Here is a 20,621-nt window from a genome sequence, read left to right as displayed (position 1 = left end):
GTCCAGAGCTGTTCGCGTCTGTGCTGAGCTGAGACCAGCGCAGTGCCGCGTGTTTCTGCCTGTTTCCAAACGACGCGACCAGTCCGTTTAAAAACACGACATGTTTGGTCTCATCTGTAGGTTGTTAGCACCGGAAAGCAAATGCGTCCTACGCGAAGGAACCCTGATGCGTTTCGGGGTGTTTTCAGATCCAGCAAGACAGATAAAATACCGAATCTGGTGTTTTTAAATTGGGCTTGGTGCGGTTTTAAGCCGCCTGAGAGTCTGGAGGAAAGTTGGGGCAAACTTAACCAGCACCATGGACAGCGCTCTGCTTCAGCGCTGTTCCTGGAGCTGTGGTGTGTTTATCAGGAATGGACACCGCGCCGAGCCTTACACCGAGTTTAATGTGTGTTATGATCACGGAAAAAAAAAATCTGACATCCATTGGTTGGAAAAATAAACAATAAATCTCATTAGTATTCAAGACCAGTGAGTTCTGTGACGCACTTTAGAGCTTAATCCATCATAATATACTCTGAGTCAGCAGTCACTGCTCCACATATTTATTAAAAAGCATGTGTGCATATTAAACAGCTTTGGTGGAATAAGTACTCAGATCCCAACACTACTCCATTGCAAGTTAAAGTAAAAGAATCCTACTTACATAAAAGTACAGCAGAGTATCATCAGCAAAAAAGTATTTACAGTATCAAAGTAAAAGCATTCGTTCTGCAGGAAAACGGTATCAAATTATTATTTACGGCATGGTTACATTGTTAATACTCATGCATCGGTGCATTAAGCAGCATTTTGGCTGGTGGAGCTGGTTTTAACATAATGTTAGTCCAGTGGTTCCCAGCTGAGGGGACAGACCCACACATAGGGTCACAAGATAAATCTGAGGGGTCATGAGATGATTAATGGGGCAGAGGACAAGAGAAAAAAAAGTTATGTCACAAAAACTTCTTTATTTTGTCCAAGGGAGACCGCTTTGGGCTTCAAACAGATATTTAAATGAAACAGATGTTTAGAGGGGAAAGCTGTCATTGGTGGATTTAAAGTGATGCACACCTGCAGGAATCGAATCTTGGCACTGAAACAAATGGGTTTGATCTTTAACAATGTGTTGTATTCTATAAATCTATGTTTTTTTTCTGTAAGATCTTCATTTCAAAAGTATCTAGTAACCATTTCTGTCAGATAAATGATTGGAGTACATAACAAATCCCTCTGAACTGTCGTGGACTAGACGTATAAAGTCACATAAAAAGTAAGGTCCCCGAGGACCTACTTAAGTACAGTACTTGAGTACATGTGTTTAGTTACTTTCAATCTCTGGATGTGTTATACGGTTGTGAAAACAACATTCAGAAAGACGATTGGGAGCCATATCGAAGAAGTGACATCCGCATTAGTATCTTGATCAGTGCAAACATGCACATACTACCAAATTCATCATAAGGGTCAAAGTATTAAGTAAGTATTTAGATGATTTAACTGGAAAAACTACCAATAAAACTGATATAAAGTTACTTCTTTACGAGTAAAGTCCTGCTTTGCACTCATTATATAGTTTGGCAACTTACTGGATCTAGTTATTACTGACACATGCATGTGAAGGCAGATCCAAACATCGGTGTTAACATTGGTGGGTACAAGTTTCCACTAATATGTAATGAAATAGAAGTATGAAATATTATCAAGTGGAGATACTCATCAGTGCTTCACGCTTTCATTTAAAAGCATCATTAGAAATGAGGTCATGCAAAGTTAAGTTTTCCACTGAAATCGTGTTAATTATGGACTTTCTCACCTCTTTTCTTGTGACTTCATTCTTCTAGTTGTGTCGACGTTCAGCTTGAATAAAACCAGAAAGGTCAGATCTTTTTTCTTTTTTTTTTTTTAAGGAAAAACTGAGCCTGACAAAAATAAACTGGGTGTCAACACTTATGAAAGTGAGATTTTAAGTTGGTGAAGCCTGGCAACATTCAGAGCTCGTTCCAGAAGATAATATGATACTTTGTAAATACTGCTTCTCAAAGCTGCACTCGATAAGGTGACAGCACAACGTGCAACAGGTCATTTAGGGCTAATTCATGAATATTTTTGGATATTCTGTTCATCTGTTTGAATATGTTTTTCTTCAGCTTGGCGCTGTGGCACACAGGCTCTTTTGTTGGCGTGAGAAGTTTACTTTCTTGCATTCTTTCTATTACTTTGTTTATACCCCCACGATTTCCAGCTACAACGAGACCAAGCACAAATCACACGGACTCACAAAATGTTTAATTGGACAGAGTTTGGTAACAGCTCATGCTGTCGGGTTCGAGATCTTGGCCTCGGAGGAGGGTGAAAACCTCCCACTACCCGGGCAGGGTGTTCTTCTCTGGCGATTGCTGATTCGCTTTTCGGGGTTATGTTTCAAATCGCAGTCAGGTTAAAGTCGCTGTTTAGCGCAGGCTGAGATCAGGCGTGTGTGGCCGCTCAGAGACACAGTTCGGAGGCAGAGAATGAAAGAAATCAATCAAACCGTCTCGGGAGAATAACAACAGAGGGACGTGTGAGCATAGGCGCATGAGGAAGAATGGAGTGTGCGCGCACTTGCATATGTGTGACTCATCCGTGGGTGGTAATAGAGCTACCTCAGGGCCACGGTAGCCGTCAATCGCTCGCATGCGGCAACAATAACTGGAGCAACCTGTCGACAGAGGCCACGATTTATAACCAGCCTCTGGAGTGAGGGAGGCTCTTATTGAAGGAAATCCATATTCAGCAGATAAACAGTGTTTGTGTCGCAGCTGCCTCGCCGCTGACATGCACACATATCAATCTGTGCCACCTACAGTATCTATCTGTATCTGTTTCCCGTAGGTGTACAAGGTGTGTGAGGTGTGATGGCGCTGTGCTCCGAGGCCTGTGTCTCCGGCTCAGGAGGAGAGTCCTCCGGGAGTGAGGTGAGCTTCAGTTTCAGCCTCCAAATCATTTTGGTGGCGGAGTGGCTTGTTATATGGAGCACGATGCCTCTGTCGCTCCCACTCTGTGCCGTGTCCGTGTACTATGTAGCTTTGGTAGGTGGGCACGGTCTCTTGTGAGAAGTGTGTAAGGGTTTCCAGCACTAAGTCACACACAGTCAGAGAGAGTGAATTATACCGTTTGGAATAAATGTTTTCTGATTTTCCCTCTGACCCAACATGTTTCGTGTTTACACCGCCCGGCACAGGAGCTTTGGACCTCCAGGAGGAGGAGATTTTCATCACTCTGGGGTCACATAGCATCCGTTTCTATCAGATTTACACTATTTAAAAAGCCGACAAGGTTGTTCAGGGACGCTCACTGCTGTTCTGAAGGTCTTTCCAGAATCCTCAAACACTCCAGTACTCTGCATGACTAAAAAAATAATAATAACTTCCCAAGTTGCAACTCTGTTTCCTACCCAGGATGCCACCAGCAACCATCTTTGTTTGAATTAGGAAACATAGTCACGATTTGGGAAACGAAAAATAATCATTTTTTATTATGCATCACTTATTTTTTTTGTTTTCATCCGGATGATTAAAGAGTCTTTAAAGATTCTGGAAACACTGGAAATTCAGAACAGTAACATAGTTTAAGTCCCTCTTTAACTCAAAGTTATTACCCATATTCTAATCTTTTCTCTAACACACTCGTACTGGTATTGGTTCCCAGTAAGCATTTTACTGGTACCCTTATGTGCTAGATAATTATATTTTGCAGGCTGCAAACCGAGGTGTTATCAAGTCTGTACCGTCTCCAAATGTTAAAGAGAGATGCAGGCAAATGAAACCACTGAGGACTTTTGTCTTCCTGTGTAAATTGGTCCCTTTGTGCACATCAACCTTCCAGGCGGGTTCTACCTGTCTTCAGTTTGGTGTTCGTTCCTATCTGCACCACTTCTACGAGGAGTGCTCGTCCTCCGTGTGGGAGACGGACCTGGAGGATCAAGGGTTCGTCCAGAGCCAGAGGTCAACCCTGTGGTGGAGCTCAGCTGTGTGGAAGGTAGAGGAACCACACTCTGTTTGCCTCTTTCTTGCATTATTTGGTCGCAAGACATATTATTTCCTTTAATCAGTCCTGCTCTGATAGTTCGTATACATACATATCAGTCACTGCTTGATGTAACACAATAGAGATTAAACCCACCTCTGGTGTCTGTTATCTCCCGTGAGAAAAGCTACAAGCACACAGGAAGTGATGCGTTACTTTGCAGGTTTGTTTGAAATGTGAGCAGAATTCCCCGGAGAGACGGCGGGTCACGTATCCTCATAGAACGTTAATTCAGCTGTTCGATGATGTAGCATAGTCAGCGGCTGATGTCCCGTAAATGTATTTATTTTCGTCAGTCTGTCCCTAAGTCCAGCCCATGTTTCCATGACAAGCTTTTGAAACGCAGCTTTTTATCATGTGATGCAACCAAGCATTTCATATCCCGCTGCAGCCGACCTAACGCAAGTGTCGGGCAAAGCTCAGGCCCTATGAAATCTGTTTCCGCTCTCTCCAGATTCCATTTTATTTCTCCCAAATTGCATGCACGTTTTGTCTAGTAACGTGCTGGATGAATAAAATATCTATTTGATGGAAAACAACATTGCACTATTTTTCATGAAATGGCTCTCCTGCAGGGCAGCCTCTGTATGCAGCTCGAGCCCGTCGGGTGAGTGGGTCTGACAGCGGCTGCTCTCACGCCGGGCGGCGCGCCTTCTTGTTTACAATGCGTGAACAGAAATGGACGCAGCTCTTGTTAGCGTGCTGCCTTCTTCAACATGACTGTGTGTGTGTGTGAGAGAGAGACCCTTTCTGTGAATATTTTTCAAAATTGCATCCGCATTGTTAACATTGTCAATCAATGCAATTGATTAAGTGCCATTTTGAGGCTTACTGTGATTGTAAAAGCCTTTAGTGCAGCGCCGTGCCATTGATCCGATGGCTCATCATTCCGATTCCCTGCCCATTCCCACCTGTATTCCACAGAGACTCGCCCCTACTCTGCCTCTGACTGGCTCTGACTCTGATATTTTTTCTCACCCTAGCCATCCAACCAATCATTTAAGCTTAACACTAGCCAATCAGAGGGCAAGTATTTTATACTGAGGTTTTGGGATAACAGGTTGTCGGGACAATGGGCAGTCCCCATTAGTGCAACCTCTTTTCACCAATACATTAAGATTCTGTTATAGAAAAGGTGTATTTTTTTTTGTTCTGCCTTATTTTCACAGTTTTTCACCAAAATCTCTCCAAAATTAGACTCCAGGTTCCCCATGCACGCCTTTCCTGGTCTCTGCCAGCCTCACTGTTGGTCTGTGGAAGGCTGCAGACAGATGTACCACCTCTGTGACATATGGTGTCGCCTTTTGATAGTTTTCACCTGCAAGTGATGAGCTCCCCCAGTGGAAAAACCCTCTGATTTGCACACAGTGCATTTCAAACAGTTGTCTCTGAATGATGAACTGCAGGCACTGGTGTGGTGGTATTTGTAAAGGTGAGGGATTTCGTGTAAGCCCCCTGCCCATTTTGCAATTTGGATATTTTTTCCACATGACAAACAAGAAAATGACCTTTCCTAACAAGTGCGGAGTGCAGAGGAAAGATTACCAGCTGCAGGAAAAAAGGACAGGGCTGCACAAATTACCACTTTAGGTTTCTGTCTCTGTCTCCCTCCAGGTGTCCTTGGCCCTGGGTCTCCTGATCCTGACTGCAGGTATTACCAGCCTGTCAGTCGGCTACTCCACTCCCCATAAAATTGAGTCGTTCGGAGAGGGAGACCTGTTCTTCTTGGACACCCAGGCCGTAAGCTTCAACAGGGGCCTGCACCTCAGCGCCACGGCCGGGATTGGCCTCTCCTGCCTCGGCTCGGCTCTGGTGGCGATGGGGCTTGTCGTTTGGGTCCTCCCCAGGGCCAGCTTCAAAGAGAGGCTCTTCCACAGGCCGGGGGAAGGAGAGCAGAGAGGAGAGTCGGGGTCAAAGTGGAGGGTAACGGGGGATGTGGTCACTAAGCCACCAGGTATAGAGGAGGGGAAGATACCCATCACGCTGTCGAAAGTGGAAAATGTGCAGCCCACTTCTTAAAAAAGATCCCTGCCGAGCTACACAGTGTACAAGCTTTTGTTCAAGTCCTGGGGCCTCATTTACCCGCTCGTATTATTGTTTTTGATTAATTGTTCAAATGGAGCTCGTTTTGTGACCTCAGTCTATCTTATCTTATACTGCAGTTAGACACAAAGATCAGGATGCGGCAAGATTTAAAACCCCACCCGTGGATGCTCCATTTGAGTTTGACTTTGGTGAACTTTGACATGCCGATTTGAGCTGCTGACCAATAGAAAGCTGTCCTGACATTGTCGCCATTTAAAGGTATGGAGAGCCAGAGAGTCCAAAATAAAGAGTATGAACTACATATTAAAAAAATATATTTTTTACTCTTCAATAACCTTTTTCACTGAATGAAATGCCAGCGGGAGTAAGCAGAGCACTAGAGAGAATATAGGGTGAGGCTTGGCTACAGCTACAGCAGTTCACCAACTAGCCCTGCAAGTAGACACTACGTCAGCAAGCTTCCGATAACATCTATTTCATGCAGCCGAGCTAATGTCTGTACGCGGCGGCACAGAAAAGGTACTTCTCAGGATTTAAAAGCACAACTTGATCTCAATAATAAATCCAAACTAAAGTGTATAAATGAGGCCCCAAGACTTCAACCGGAGACTTTGTGGTTCTCTTAAACATCTTGTAGTGCAGGATAGGGATGTAGTTGTTGACCATAGACTGTGTTTGTGCAGTGCACTCGTGTTGTATTTTAAAAATACAGTGAGTAATGTCCACCTCAAAACTCCAAGAGAGCAGAATCCTACTGAAAATGATGATGTGTTTTTACCTCCCACTTGTAGGGTTTGGCTTTTGCTCAATATTTTTTTATGGTTTTTTTTTTTTTTTTTTAGAGTTGCCGTGGTACCAGCTTTCCAAGCAGTCAGACAAGGTGAAAATGATGTTTCCATTCAGACACATATACACGTGGGTCACAGGACATTCAGAAAGGTGCTCACATGCAGAAGAGGTTAAGGATAAAAAGAATCATTAACAGTTCTGTGTCTGCATTTTCACATTTCCACACTAATGCTCAGCCCGCTGCGTTCAACACATGCACAGCCGCATGCACCTGCACTCATCCGCTCACCCTCACACCCACACACACGGACAAATTCGTGCTCCATTGACAATATCACCTATTTTCTCCCCACTGTAATCTGGCTCCTTAATTGCCTGCAATCTATGTCTCCAGGCAACAGTTGGGCTTCAAGTGCTCTATTTTCAACTCCGAACAAAGGCCCTTTTCCGATTGGCCCAGCACTTCCCTTCTCTTTATTTTCACACCAATCAGAGTCTTTGTTTACAGGCATATACAGTAGTAAGTGGCGACGCGCTGAGGTGAGAAATTTGCACTGGCACCTTAGAGGCCACTTGTTTGATCAGGTCCTCCAGTTTAGTTCTATTAGTTTGAAAAATAGAGAGTTCAAATTAGACAAAAATGTAAAAATAGAATAATCATGATGTCCTGACTGGTTCATTGCACTGATTGGAATGGATGTTGTTATTGATGTTTCATTGTTTTATTGTGTTATTAGCTTGAAGGTAATGGAATAAAAGGTGACTCAGGTGTCACTACAGTAAAATAAATGACTAAAATAAAGTGATCTGCATACCTAAATGTGCTTTGTTAGTGTTTGATTCCATTTTATCAATTTGTTCCACTGTGGAAAAATATAAACCTTTTTTAAAATCTGCAGTAAGTGATAGCATTGATATTTATGTTCAGTCAAATAGTTCATTGCTATGAAAGATTAAAATGGTTGTATAGCGTGCTGGAGCCACTGAGGAATCATTTATTCAGCATTATTTTAGCTGCTTTTAGCCTCTTTTAACTAACTGTTTTGGTTCTCCAAGTCACATATTGGCCTTCAGACAAAAAAACACACATACAAATGGTGTCTCTTAAGTGGCACATTAAAATTAAAATAACTTGGCAAATGTCCCAAGAGTTTGCATTTCTCCCAAAGGGGGAAAAACACTTCAGACATACCTGACTGTCACACTTCCTTGACCTCCCATTTAAAATGATGGCCTCTTTTGTTTAAGCAAGATAATTTTTGCCATGCAAATTCATGTCAAACCACTCTCTTTTCATTTCTGCCACTGAGTGATGTCACAGCGTTGACGACCATACTAATACTTTCACCATTTCAGGCCGCCTAAATATGATGCTTCTAAATTTGTTGTTTTCATCTGCTGATTTCTGATAGCAGGGCTTTTTTTGTCAATGAACCCTGAACGCAAATGAACCAGAGCATTTGGCACTGTGGGGGCGTTGATTATGCTAATGAACACATCTCACAGTGTGATGTAGCTTCAGTGCTGTTCAATCAGACTACAGTAAGAGTCTACAGTCAGCAGGCTGATGCTAGCACCTCTGTTGGGCTCGATAGGATAGCCTTAGTTTGACAGGTATTTGGTCATAAACCAGAGTGTTAGACTAATGAAACTTTTGACCTGGTGAAGATGCTTGATGGAAGATTAAGGGATCACCAGAGTTATTCCAGTTCATCCTAAGGGGGACATGGATGACTGGAGCAAATTTCAAGGCAATCCATACAATAGGTTTTGATATATTTCACTCAAACCTACTAAAGTGAAGCTGCTGGATGTTGAGGGAAAGTGAGGGATCAGTCAGAAGCAGTCATTGTTTTTATGAATGTCTGTGCAAAATCAACCAATCCATTGCATAGATACGGATGTCTCTCCGTTGTCAGGGAGTATCATATCAAAGTGAGAACTATATGTACAGTATGAAATGTATTCATATAATCTGCCTGTGAGATGTGGCATGTGAGGTGTGTCTGTGAATGTGTGTGTGTGTGTGTTTATGTCTTTACGAGTACATCGTGTTACTTTGGGGACAGGCGACACAGCTGTGAGTGTGACTCATCTCATCTCCCAAGTCACACGCTAGCAGGAGATCATTCATACCTACACACACACACACACACACACAAACACATGCACACACCTACTCGAGGTCACAGCTTTGTTTTGCAGCATTTTCAGCTGTATGCTGTGCTTACTGGCCGGCTCATGTTTGTTCCAAAACCTTTGAATGCGCAGCACGACATCTGCGGACTGACACCTGTATAAAGCTAGACCAAGCTGATGGTGGCCTTTAATGGAATATTGCATTTGGCTTGTTAACAAACTCTGTTATACTGGACGTTCCTGCGGTCTTTGCAGGAAACAATTATTTTGTATTGTAAATTATGATAATTAACATCACTTGTTTAAAGGTCAACCTATAATTGTGAGAAATAGAGGGTACGTTTGACTGCATTATGCTTGCATCCTTCCTGTGGCAAAATCATTAACACATCATGCCCGCATGTAGCATCAGTGCCATCACAGGAACTATTTTCTATCCTCGTTTGTCGACATGCTCCCAGCACGCTTTGAGCTCATGTTTGCATGGCTGATTTGAGCGTGCGGGTTTATTAGCAAGTGTATGTAAGTGCATAATGAGATAGAAAAGTGGAAGCCGTGGCAGTCTTTCCTGTGAAGATGGAGGCTGATACGCTCGGCTGACTGCAAAGCCTGGAGTGTGAGTCACGCTGTTGTGGGAGAGAGCCAAGCAGCCGAGGATTGGGCTGCAGTCTGCTCGGCTGATTGGCAGGCCCATCCATCCCAGCGAGCGCGTTCGTGTGTGTGGGTGCCGCATCTCTGGGTGCCGGGGACTCTGCCGAACTGATATGATACTGTAACATCTCATCTGCTGTGGAAAACAGACAGGAAGCGGGGATGTCTCTCCGCCAGTGAGGAGGGATGGTTACTCTCTGGGTCTGTTGCCAGTCGTGTGGAAAAAATAAAATCAGTCCATATTTTTATTAGTTTTAATATAAGTAGCACCATTAAGCAAAACATAAAAACACAAACATCAAGATAGAAGCAACAGAAGCTAATGTGCATATCTGATGGAAGTTAAACCAATTTTTAAAGAAACAAAACTTAAACCCTGTGTATAATGCCGATGCATTCTTCCTATTCCCACAGATGACGATAGATAGATAGATAGATAGATAGATAGATAGATAGATAGATAGACAGACTTTATTTATCCCAAGCTGCAAAATTGCAGTGCAGCAGCAGCATTACACACAGTGAAATAAGTGAAAAATTGTGAAATAAGACTACAAAGAACAAACTATATATATACATAATAATAAAATAGCAAAATAGCAAACAGTAGTAATGAAAAGTATTGCACAAAAAAGAATATCTACAGCAAATGGCAGTGTGTAAAAAATAAAGTGTACCGTGACTGTAAGCATAACACAGTGAAAAAAGTGAACATTTGTGAAATAGGACTATAAAGAACAAACTATACATAATAAAATAATAGTGATGGCATGTGGCAGGAAAGATTTCCTGTCTCAGTCCCTTCGACAGCGGAGCTGTAGCAGCCTGTGGGAGAAGGTGCTCCGCTGTCTGTCCACTGTGTGATGGAGAGGGTGCTGATCATTGTCCATGATGGATAGCAGTTTATTCAGCGTCCTCCTCTCCACCACAGTCTGAAAAGACTCAAGTCTGAGTCCGAGTACAGAGCCAGCCTTCTTGATGATCTTATCAAGTCTGTTGGTGTCGCTGACTCTGATGCTGCTGCCCCAACATACAACTGCAAAGAAGATGGCGCTGGCAACCGCAGACTGGTAGAAGATCTCCAACATTTTGCTGCACACGTTGAAGGATCTCAGTTTCCTCAGGGAGTAGAGTCTCCTCATCCCCTTCTTTTACACCGTCTCTGTGTTGGATTTCCAGTCCGGTCCGATCACAACTCCAAGGTATTTGCAGTCCTCCACCTCCTCCACCACCTCCCCTCTGATGCTGTGAAGGCGTCTTCTTCCTCCTGAAGTCGATCACCATCTCTCTGGTCTTGCAGATGTTCAGCCTCAATGCAGATGATTTGACACCATGTTGACATATTTACAGCAGAGCATCAATGGAGGTCAGTAGCTGAGAAAAGAACCAACAGGTAGGGGAAAAAAGAGCTGCTATTTTGCACCAAAGTGTGTTTTTTCTCAGATTTTTTTGCAGACTACAATACAGTGCAGCCACAGTGTTTGCTGTGTTTCAAGTAATGTTTAAAATTATAGACATGCCTAAAGATCACCAAGCTTATGGTAAAATATAAAATTTTGCTTACAGGGCCTAAAATATGTTTGACGTGCTACGGAGAGATGCTGTTCAAGTGTAACACAAGACGAGAGTCTACAGCCAAGCTAGCGGCTCTGCAAGACACACACATACACAGCACTGACCGAGCTAACTATGAGCTGACATCCTAATGTCAGCATGCTAACACATGCTAACTCATAGTAGCAATACTAACATGCTGGTATTCAGCAGGTACATTTCCCATGTTCATCATCTTAGTCTGGAAGGTTAGCGTGCTAACATTTTGGCTAATTGCTAATTTGCTCTAAACACAAAGTACGGTTTAGGCTGATGGAAAGTTTTTAAATCTATGCATGTATGAGTAATACATGTGTGTTTTGCACCAAAATTTCACCACAATTTTTTTTCTAGGTATGTGTTCATAAACTGTAGTATTGGACAAATTGAAAATTTGACCTGACGATGGTGCTATGTGAAAAGTTAAGGGATCAGCAAAGTTATTACAATTCATCCTGAGGGGGACATGAATGTTTGTATTGAATCCCATGGCAATCAATCCAGTAGTTGTTGCGATGTTTTAGCCATGGACCAACGGACAGACATCGCCATCCCTCGAGCCATGCTTCTGCTGTGGCTACAAATCGGCCGGTGCGGCAATCAGAAGATGGAGAAATGTTATTCTGCCCGTCCTGGAAAAAGCTGAAATAATTATTTTCACACCAGTAAGGCAGACTTCAATCCAGTGCAGCTGCAGCACATTTTATAGATACACTGTCCAGGGCCTAAAATATGTGACGTCCTCCACAGAAATACTGTTCAAATGCAAGAAAACGTACAAAACAAACCAAAATTTGCTTACACCTCTTAGACTGTTAGTATCGACCAATCACAACTCTCTCTGCTCACTCTCCTGCACTGTTGTCATTTCAGCCACATGTCTGCGAAAATCATACATTAGCTTATATTTTGGGAATTGCCTGTTGCTGTGCAACACATATGGAGCCCAAAGTTAATGCAGGCAGATCTGACAGTCACCAATCACATGCTCACAAGTTGATGAGGCGGTGTTCATCATCTGACAGCCCTTCACACTGCTGCTGCTGTTTCTGTTTACTGCCTGCTCCTACCTGCTCCTCGCTGCTGTTCGCCTCTCTCGTTCTTATTACCATACTTACAATGGCATCTGTCGCCTTGTGCATTTATGTGTCTCTTGATATCTCAGTGATCTGAATCTGCTCATGTGTGTTCTGCGTACCTCATAAGGGGAATTTTAATGTGCGTGCCTCAAAATCTTACGCAGCTTGGATGCATTCAGGGAGCAACGGAGGAGTAACCGCCTACGTTTGGTGCAACTTAGCGACAGAGCCAAAACACAAAAGCAGACTGTTGAAAGGTCAGACAAATTTGTTTATTTAAAAGCCTGTGTCAGACAGACGTGACCGCTGTGAAGAACATAAGAGCTGGACAGGGAATATGAGTCATGTGCTAGAGAAAAAAAAATGCCATAAAGAAGGAGAGGAAAAGAGACAGGGATAGCAAATGGAGTCTTAATATCATTCTCATTTGTCATTACGTGCCTTCTGGCTGAAATTAGCATTTTCTTTAAAAAGAACTAAACATGCCCATAGCTCTGTTACGTGTGAAGCAACAGCAGGCAACCAATGAGCTCATCAGAATTCTAGAACTGGTTATGGTTGACCATGCTGATGTCTCACACATCACGATATGAAGAGATGGTATTTCCCTCAGCAGCCACAACTCAATCTAAGCATTTGCAATGGGCCAATTCTTATCCGGGCAGCGCAATATACAGTCCATCACCATGAAATACTCAATTGCAGGTCACACACTGTACGCGTGCAGGAAGTTGACAGTATGCATAGTAATATGGAAGAAGTCATGTCTGTTAGTGAATATATCTCTCCAGTATCATTTTACTGTAAGAGTCCTTCCAGTTTTGCACTCTAGCATACAGTACCAGTACAGCATGGACCATTTTAGACAGTATCAGCCCTCAGATGTACTCTCTGTACATTCGAGATGAAGTTCTCCACATCCCACCACCAATCAACCTTTGCTTAGTTGATGTTCGCGGCTCTGAAGATGAAACGAGATCTGGTGGGCAGACCAACACCCTGTTTCATCAGCCAAAAGCCTTATTGCAAGAGCACATCCTCCCACATCAAAAAGAAAAAGAAGAGAATCTGCTAAGGAGAAAAAAAAGTGAAGATATTTATAGCTGCTCTTCCAATCTGTTTATTTACAAATGCAGAGTGAAAGGCTCATTTCAAGGAAATTGAGTGTAAAATGTCAAGCGTAAAATCACTGATTATTGAACTTGTTCATAGAGAAAGTAAATGTTAAGGCGCATCCTCGTTAAGAAACCTGACCAATTCAATGAAAACACAGACCTGAACGTAACTGAGAGCAAATGAATGTTGATTACTTATCAACCTATGATCTGTTACACTGAGCAGTGTGAGGTCAGATCCTATTTATGACTGTGGCTCTTTTCAAAGTGATGTTTCTGTAAGGAAATTACATGATATTCAAAGAAGATGAATGAGGCAGAGTTGTGAATGTGAAGTATTTAGAATGTGGAACGAACTTGTTTTAAAGGACCAGTGTGTAGGCATGTAGTGGTGCTGACTAGCATCAGTGTTTGGTTTGTCCTTTCTGGGCTACTGTAGAAACATGGCGGTGCAACATGGCGGACTCTGGACGAGGGCCTGCTCCCTCTGTAGATATAAAGAGCTCATTCTAAAGAAATTAAAACACAATTCATTCACATTCAAAGACATTAATGTTGACTATCAGAAAAAACAAGGGAAATGAACAGCGCTCCCCCGTGTTACTGTCCAAAACGTTGTTGTTCCATCCATCCAGCCGGGCCACCCGCCTCTGCAGCCTCTCTAACAACGTCACCATAATTACTTCTGCTGCTGGAGGTCTTCGCCCCTTGAGCGTAAACATATGTTCTTTTTAAGCATTTGCTGAAATGACTGATGATGTAATTTGGACAGTCCATCATGAGCATGCTAGCATGCTGAAATTAGCATTTAGCTCAAAGCACCGCTGAGCCTACAGCCTCGCAGCTGCACTGCAGCCTCACAGAGCCACTGCTGTGGACTCCTAGTCCTGTTCAAGCATCATCACTGTGGCTGTAGGCAAATAAGTAACCTCAAAATGGTGTTTTGATTTCATATGTTTAGAATGTTGAGTAAAATGTGTTTGTATAGCACCCGTCGTACAAGACATGCAGCTCAAAGTGCTTTATGACAAAGAAATTACACGCACCAATGCTTCACATAAAAGACACAGGATGAACGTAAGAACAGGGCTGAAAAGTTAATGGGAAATAAGATGAAGAATTATGAGATGATGAAGAAACCCTCTTGATAATAATAATAAAAATGAGCTGACAATAGAATAATATGAATGCAAATGTTTGAATGAAAATATTTTGGGGGGTTTTCTTACTTTTATAGGTTTTAACAGTGTTTGTGTAATTACAATTCAGTCAATTCATTTTTCACCTGTTGATTAGTGCTTGTTTGTTTGCTTGTTTGTTTGTTTACATGCTGTTTGTGCAGAAATGAACATCTAACATTGCCACCAGGTGTTTGCCAGTGCACCTTCATTGTCTAAGACACCGCCACAGGTACATGATGTAACAGGAGAAATGACAGATACACTGTGGGACAAAGTTATGGGTACTGAAGATTAAAAATTCAAAGCTCAAGCTCTTAAACCCTTCCAAGAGTCAGACGAAGCCTTATAATTCTACCGCAGTGACATTAATTTGCCCATACACCCGCTGTGATTGAAGCAGCAACTCACTGCTTCTCTGGCGCTTGTCAAAAGTCGTTCACTGAAAAGCAGGAAATCACTAACAGGAGATGTACTGTTGATTAGAGTTGAGGGGAAGTGGGCATGAACGAAAAAAGTAAATTAAAACACTTTATCACAAAATAATTCCCGGAATCCATTAAACATTAGATATTGATGATATATAACAATGTCAGATGATCTGAGGTGGATCTTAATTTCAATTTTAATAGCTTAATTTTAATAACTAGCAAAAAATCTCCCCCTTTTTTTCCAACAATTTCATCTACTGTGTTGATCTATCTTGGTTAAGTATTTATGAGAGGAAGGTGATAATAAGGCAGCTAAATTCAAGTCTGCAGGTATGCACAGACAGCTCTTAATAAAGTGATATTGGTGGTAGGTAGCATTCTGGATCATTATTGTGGGCCGTGTAATGAAAGGAGATCTCAGGAAATGTTGAGTTCAGTTACTCTAAACTAATTTCCTCCTTTTTATTTAGACTTAGAAGAGTTAAAACAGTCGATAAGGAGTATTTGGGTAGCACTAATTTACAGGCTAGTGTAAATATGTGATATTAAAGTAGGCAGCGTGTAAGATTGCTGCACTTAGTGTGACAACAGAAGGCAACTCTGTCATCCCTGATAAGAATAATGAATGTAAAATAAGGATTTGTGTTTATAGGGTAGAACAATTTGACAGTGCTTCCTCTCCTACAGTATATTTAAAGATTATCTCTTTCTCACAATGTCAATTTAAAGTCAACTGACAGGAGAGCCCGAACATGGCACTCACCTAATCAAAAGTTTGCATTGTGTGAAAGTTATTTTTCCCTCTCCTTTGTCTGAAACCCATCAGGAGATTTGGCACAGTCAAACACCCCTGCATATTTGCAGTCGCCATTGGTTTGTTGAGCATTAAAAATGTTAATTGGAATTTTTAAAAAGGAAAGAAAATATCGCATTACCATCCCACCTCCTCCAGTCACAGGCTGTCAAAATGCAATATTCCAAATTAGATTGTATTTGGATAATCTTTTGAACTGTAATAGGTTTCCAGCCAGCAGGCATATTACTATTGGCACATCATTATTAAACAAAAGTGACACCGAACCATCACTTTGCAGGCGGCGCCAGATAAACGTTCGACACCGTGCAAATAATATTAGTTCTGCTTCCAGAGTCACTGGCTTATCTCTGGGATGCTATATTGGGTTCATATCCCTGTCGGCTGGCGAGGGCCTTCTGACGGAAGTGTCTAAATTTATGAGTAGCCCATATGTGTGAGGTGCATGTATGAATAGGCTGCTGTGTGTGTGTACTATGTAACGTGTGTGTCACACATTAACGCTTTTATATGTAAATGCTGTGTTTGTGTGTGTGTGTGTTTGTGTGTGGGTGGGTGGATAGACGAGTGTGCGCCTGCTTGTGGGTGTGTGTGGAGAACGGGATGCATTCATATGTAAATAGACAGTGTATGTGCGCCTGTATATGCAGACGCGACCCATATCATGGCATAATGAGATCCGCCACTGTTGGTTACCCTCAGACAGTGGTAATTACGGCTGCGGTGAAAAGGACTGATGCTGAAGGCAGGACGGACGTTCGCACACTAACACATTCAACCACACACAGGCCTCAGTCCCACTGACAGCCCGCTGCAGGCAAAATGACGACCTGTCCATTTGGCACCGGCATGGGAATACGATGCCGCTAACTGGATATGATGAATTAGACCTGCATCCGCTTTCTAATCAGCTTTACCAAACCTGCATGCCTGTTATAATATTCAATACCAGAAGGATACAGGGTATTCACAGTGATGTCAAGTCAATAAAAACCTAATAAAGAACCTCATTAAGACAGCATGATACGAAGAGCTGCAAACAACAACAAGAAGTATGAAAAACAAAAGCTTTTTGTTTCATCTAACTCGCTCAGTCAGCACTCAGTGCTTCCAGGAATACTAAATTAAACACCACACCTGGTGTAAACATGAAATTTTATACTATTGATAAAAAGTTAGTCCGATTAATTCAAAGGATAAGTAATGTCAGTCACTCAGACAATCAAGGTATTTTCTGTTTAGCCACAGCCTGACGCATCTTATTCCTCAGTGATTTATACTGTCAGTGACATGTTCCTTCATTACCAGGAACATAAGAGCTCCAGTTTATTTTGATTCAGTCGCACAGACACCATGCAGCTGCTGTAACTACTTACTAAAGCACCAAATGTGTATCAGCTCGCAGCTGAAAGTAGTCCCCAACAAATGTTTGCTCAAATCTCCAGAGCCGAGCCGCTTTAGGAAATTATTAACTAATGCTTGTTTAAAATTGAATGTGTGCATTTGTAAAGATTACAGTCTTCAGTAGGAAACAATGAGCCTGGGGCAGGCTGCCACGGATGTCTCTGACATAATGTCAGAACTATTACATGTAGAGCTCCTTTAACAAAACGTTTAAACTCCCAAAACGTTGCACACGGACGCTTTTTAAGGCACTGGATACCCAGTGAGCATCATTTTCAACGTGTGGGGTGGTCCGATAGACTTCTACAGAGAGCCAACACAAAGCATGTGTTGCCTTTAAACTTAGTTTGATTTAAAAATCAAACAAAAAGACTCTTAAGTCAAGGTTAAATCACTATTTTCCCGAAAGCTGTTCGAGACACAGCTTTGTCTCAGCTTTAGCTGATGTAGTTTGCTCAATAAATTAAGGTGCCAGCCGCTGAGGAGGAGCATGAGATGCAGTTGAAAGTACAGGGAAAAACTACTAACCTTGAGTTGAGTTTTTTTTTTTTTTTTGCTTGTTTGTTTGTTTGTTTCAATCTTTAAGCTTCACAGTGAACATTAAATGTGGGAAGGGTGTTTTTTCTTTTCTTTTTTGGGGGTTTTCGCAACGTTCTGTTGTTGGTGCAATTTAAGTGCATTAAGTCTGACATCAAAATGATGATGCATTAATGATAATTAGTCTAGATGGAACGGTGAATGGGATGGATTACACAAGCCAAGCACATTTCTGTCATCTGCTTTTAATACTGCATGGAAATGAGTGGAAGTCAAAGACTGCCCTGAAGGTTGGAAATGCTTATTCAAAAATCTGAAACACTCCAGCGTGGTTTGCAAAATAGTCAGCAGTAATGTATGGGTGTCATGATGAAAGCATAAAAAAAAGGTTGCTCCTTAAATAACCTCACTCAGAGTGTTTGTATCCAGGCCTGAGGTGTCCCAACTACATTTCTAACATTTGTCATCAAGGTAATTGTCCTTGTCCAAGTGTTTCTCCTCTATAGAAAGCTGCTGTGATGTTGCTCACAGGCTGTTCTACCTGATAGGCTCTACATCCCGTTTGCACACTGACAAACGCATCGGCCAAGTTGTGATTTATTTTCTTGGTACTCGCCTTGAACCTTTCAGCCACAGTCTCGCTCTCCTTGCATCTCTCCATCTCCGAACACGAGCCGTGCCTCCCTGCTTGTCTCACTGGCTAATGGACTCCATAGAGCGCTGTGAGTCTTTTATTGTGAGGGTTTCTTGATCAAGTGTGTGTTTCAATGCCATATATATGCAACATAGAGGAAAAGGATGAATTATACTTGTGTGGCAGCTTTCTACGGGTTCAGCTCATCTACCATCAATATGCGGCGCTCAAAGAGCAGGTACATGCACATCTATTTTCAACGGCTTTTTACTCTGACACCCTTTTAAATGGATGTGAGTTGAAAGGGCCATTTTCTTAGCTCCAGATCCTCTCGTTGAGCATGTTAACACCACCACGTGCGTCCCGAATCAAAATCATATTCTAACGTGAAGTGGAATTAAAAACAACATAACATGTTCAAAGGTGAGCCGGCTGGACTCTGAGAACATGGAACATGATTCGGAGGAATTGGTTTTATGCAGGTATCCCTTCTTCAACACCTGCATCCTTTTGTTCCGTTTGTGGAGCAGGCAGCTCATGAAATAGTTGAACCAGGGCGTGTTGAACAAACAGCCAATCATAAAACCTGCAATGTTGACAATGTCTATCAAATGTAGAGTACACCAAGAGGAAAAGAGAGAAAAAAGGGCGATGGAGATGAAGAGATGATGAGTAGCATCCTGCTTCGTGAGTAGAATGAGTGGGCTGAATTGGTCCTCTGCTTTGGATTAGACTGAAATATTTCAATAACTATATGATGGACTGTCAAGAAATTTTGCGGAGACAGTCATTGTCCACAGAGGATGAACCCTAATGACTTTGGTCATCTCCTGAATTTTAATGCAGCGCCATCTGGAGGTCAGAGGTTTAACTTTTAAAGAGAAATATTTTACCATTGCATGGTAGCAGGCACACACTAGCATTTAGCTCTTCCTGCTGTACCACAGCCTCACCGGTGCTATGCCGCGTCCGTCCAGCGGGTTGACGACAACGCAGGAGTGGAGCGCTGCCGTTGTAAAAACCAGATTTCTCTGGTGATGATTTTGTACTTTATTTGTCAATGAACTCAGGGGGCCGATGAGCTTGATGAAAGCGCAACATGAAGCCGAGTGGCGAGAGACACGTTTGCTCAGATGTGTCATCAATCACTCCCGTGTGCCAAAGTACATTTCACACTAGCAGCGAATATTTAGGCAGAATCAGGTCACAGTGAATAGCAACAGAAATGCAGTTTAATTGAATAATGCCAGCCGAACAGGAAATAAACAGTGAAAACTAAAAGATAGCTACAATTACTCAGTCAATCAAAGAGGTTTTCCTAATTTAGGACAAGGATGCCCATCATTTTCCAAGGTCTCTCGGATCAGTGGATCCCGACCTTTTTTGTTGGATGTAAACCCACAACTGTGTCAGATGAACTCAAGTGGTCTTTGCCCATTTGTCCAATAATTCTACCTGGTTGAAACACTGATCCATTGCTTTTAGCTGATAACATCAACTGTTTATCCATTACTTTTAGTTCTTTCTTTCAACCATATATCCATTACATTTATGTAACTATTTATCCATCACTTTTAGCTTTTTCAACCATCCACCAGCTATTTGCACCACTGATCAATTGCTGTTATATCAACCACTTATTCATTTCTTGTAGTTATTAATTGAAGCCATTGATCCACTGCTTTTAGATAACTACAGACTTCTCTGCTGGCTTGCTAACTGGTTGCCATGCACCCACTTAATATGCTGAAATATTTTTTTTATTCTTTTAATGAAATCATTATCTATATTTTTTCAAAGTAATTAGGCTACTCCTCCATGCACCCCCTGGGGTAGGCTACAAGTAGGCTACCCTTTGGGTAAAACTGCAGTAGATGTTTCAGACTGCAGGTCCAATTCGATAAAACCTTTACTGTCGTATCACTTTATCCTCTATTAAACACATCGGCTTAAACTTTGATTCCAAATATTTTAATGTTAGTGCAAACCTCCACAACTTGGCTCAGAAAAAACAAACCAGGCACAGGATACCAAGAGGCTCATCCATTTGGCCTGTACAACAAAAATAAATTGTTAGCCGAGCCGGATCTTTGACCCTGCAAAGTACAGTAACCACGAGGGATCTCCAGTGGATGTACTCTGATGTTTCCTCAGCTACAGGCAC

At 42.2% G+C, this 20,621-nt stretch overlaps 1 protein-coding gene across 1 annotated transcript; it reads left to right on the top strand.

Annotated features, from left to right (window-relative positions):
• Positions 1–2,876: 2,876 nt before the first annotated feature.
• Positions 2,877–6,066, top strand: nrsn1l (neurensin 1-like). The gene is made up of 3 exons (XM_041956094.1): positions 2,877–2,936; positions 3,847–3,999; positions 5,662–6,066. The coding sequence occupies exons 1-3, from the start codon at positions 2,877–2,879 to the stop codon at positions 6,064–6,066; spliced, it is 618 nt and encodes a 205-aa protein (XP_041812028.1).
• Positions 6,067–20,621: the final 14,555 nt, after the last annotated feature.

This window comes from Chelmon rostratus, chromosome 16 (genome assembly GCF_017976325.1).
Source record: "Chelmon rostratus isolate fCheRos1 chromosome 16, fCheRos1.pri, whole genome shotgun sequence".
Lineage (NCBI taxonomy): Eukaryota > Metazoa > Chordata > Actinopteri > Chaetodontiformes > Chaetodontidae > Chelmon > Chelmon rostratus.
This window is presented reverse-complemented; position numbering and strand designations above follow the sequence as displayed.

What these genes read in the sequence shown, in the direction of transcription:
- nrsn1l (XM_041956094.1), top strand. Translation starts at nt 2,877, where the DNA reads ATGGCGCTGTGCTCCGAGGCCTGTGTCTCCGGCTCAGGAGGAGAGTCC. An exon ending in GAGAGTCCTCCGGGAGTGAG is followed by an intron (nt 2,937 to 3,846) that starts GTGAGCTTCAGT and finishes TCAACCTTCCAG; the next exon opens with GCGGGTTCTACCTGTCTTCA. An exon ending in GGAGCTCAGCTGTGTGGAAG is followed by an intron (nt 4,000 to 5,661) that starts GTAGAGGAACCA and finishes GTCTCCCTCCAG; the next exon opens with GTGTCCTTGGCCCTGGGTCT.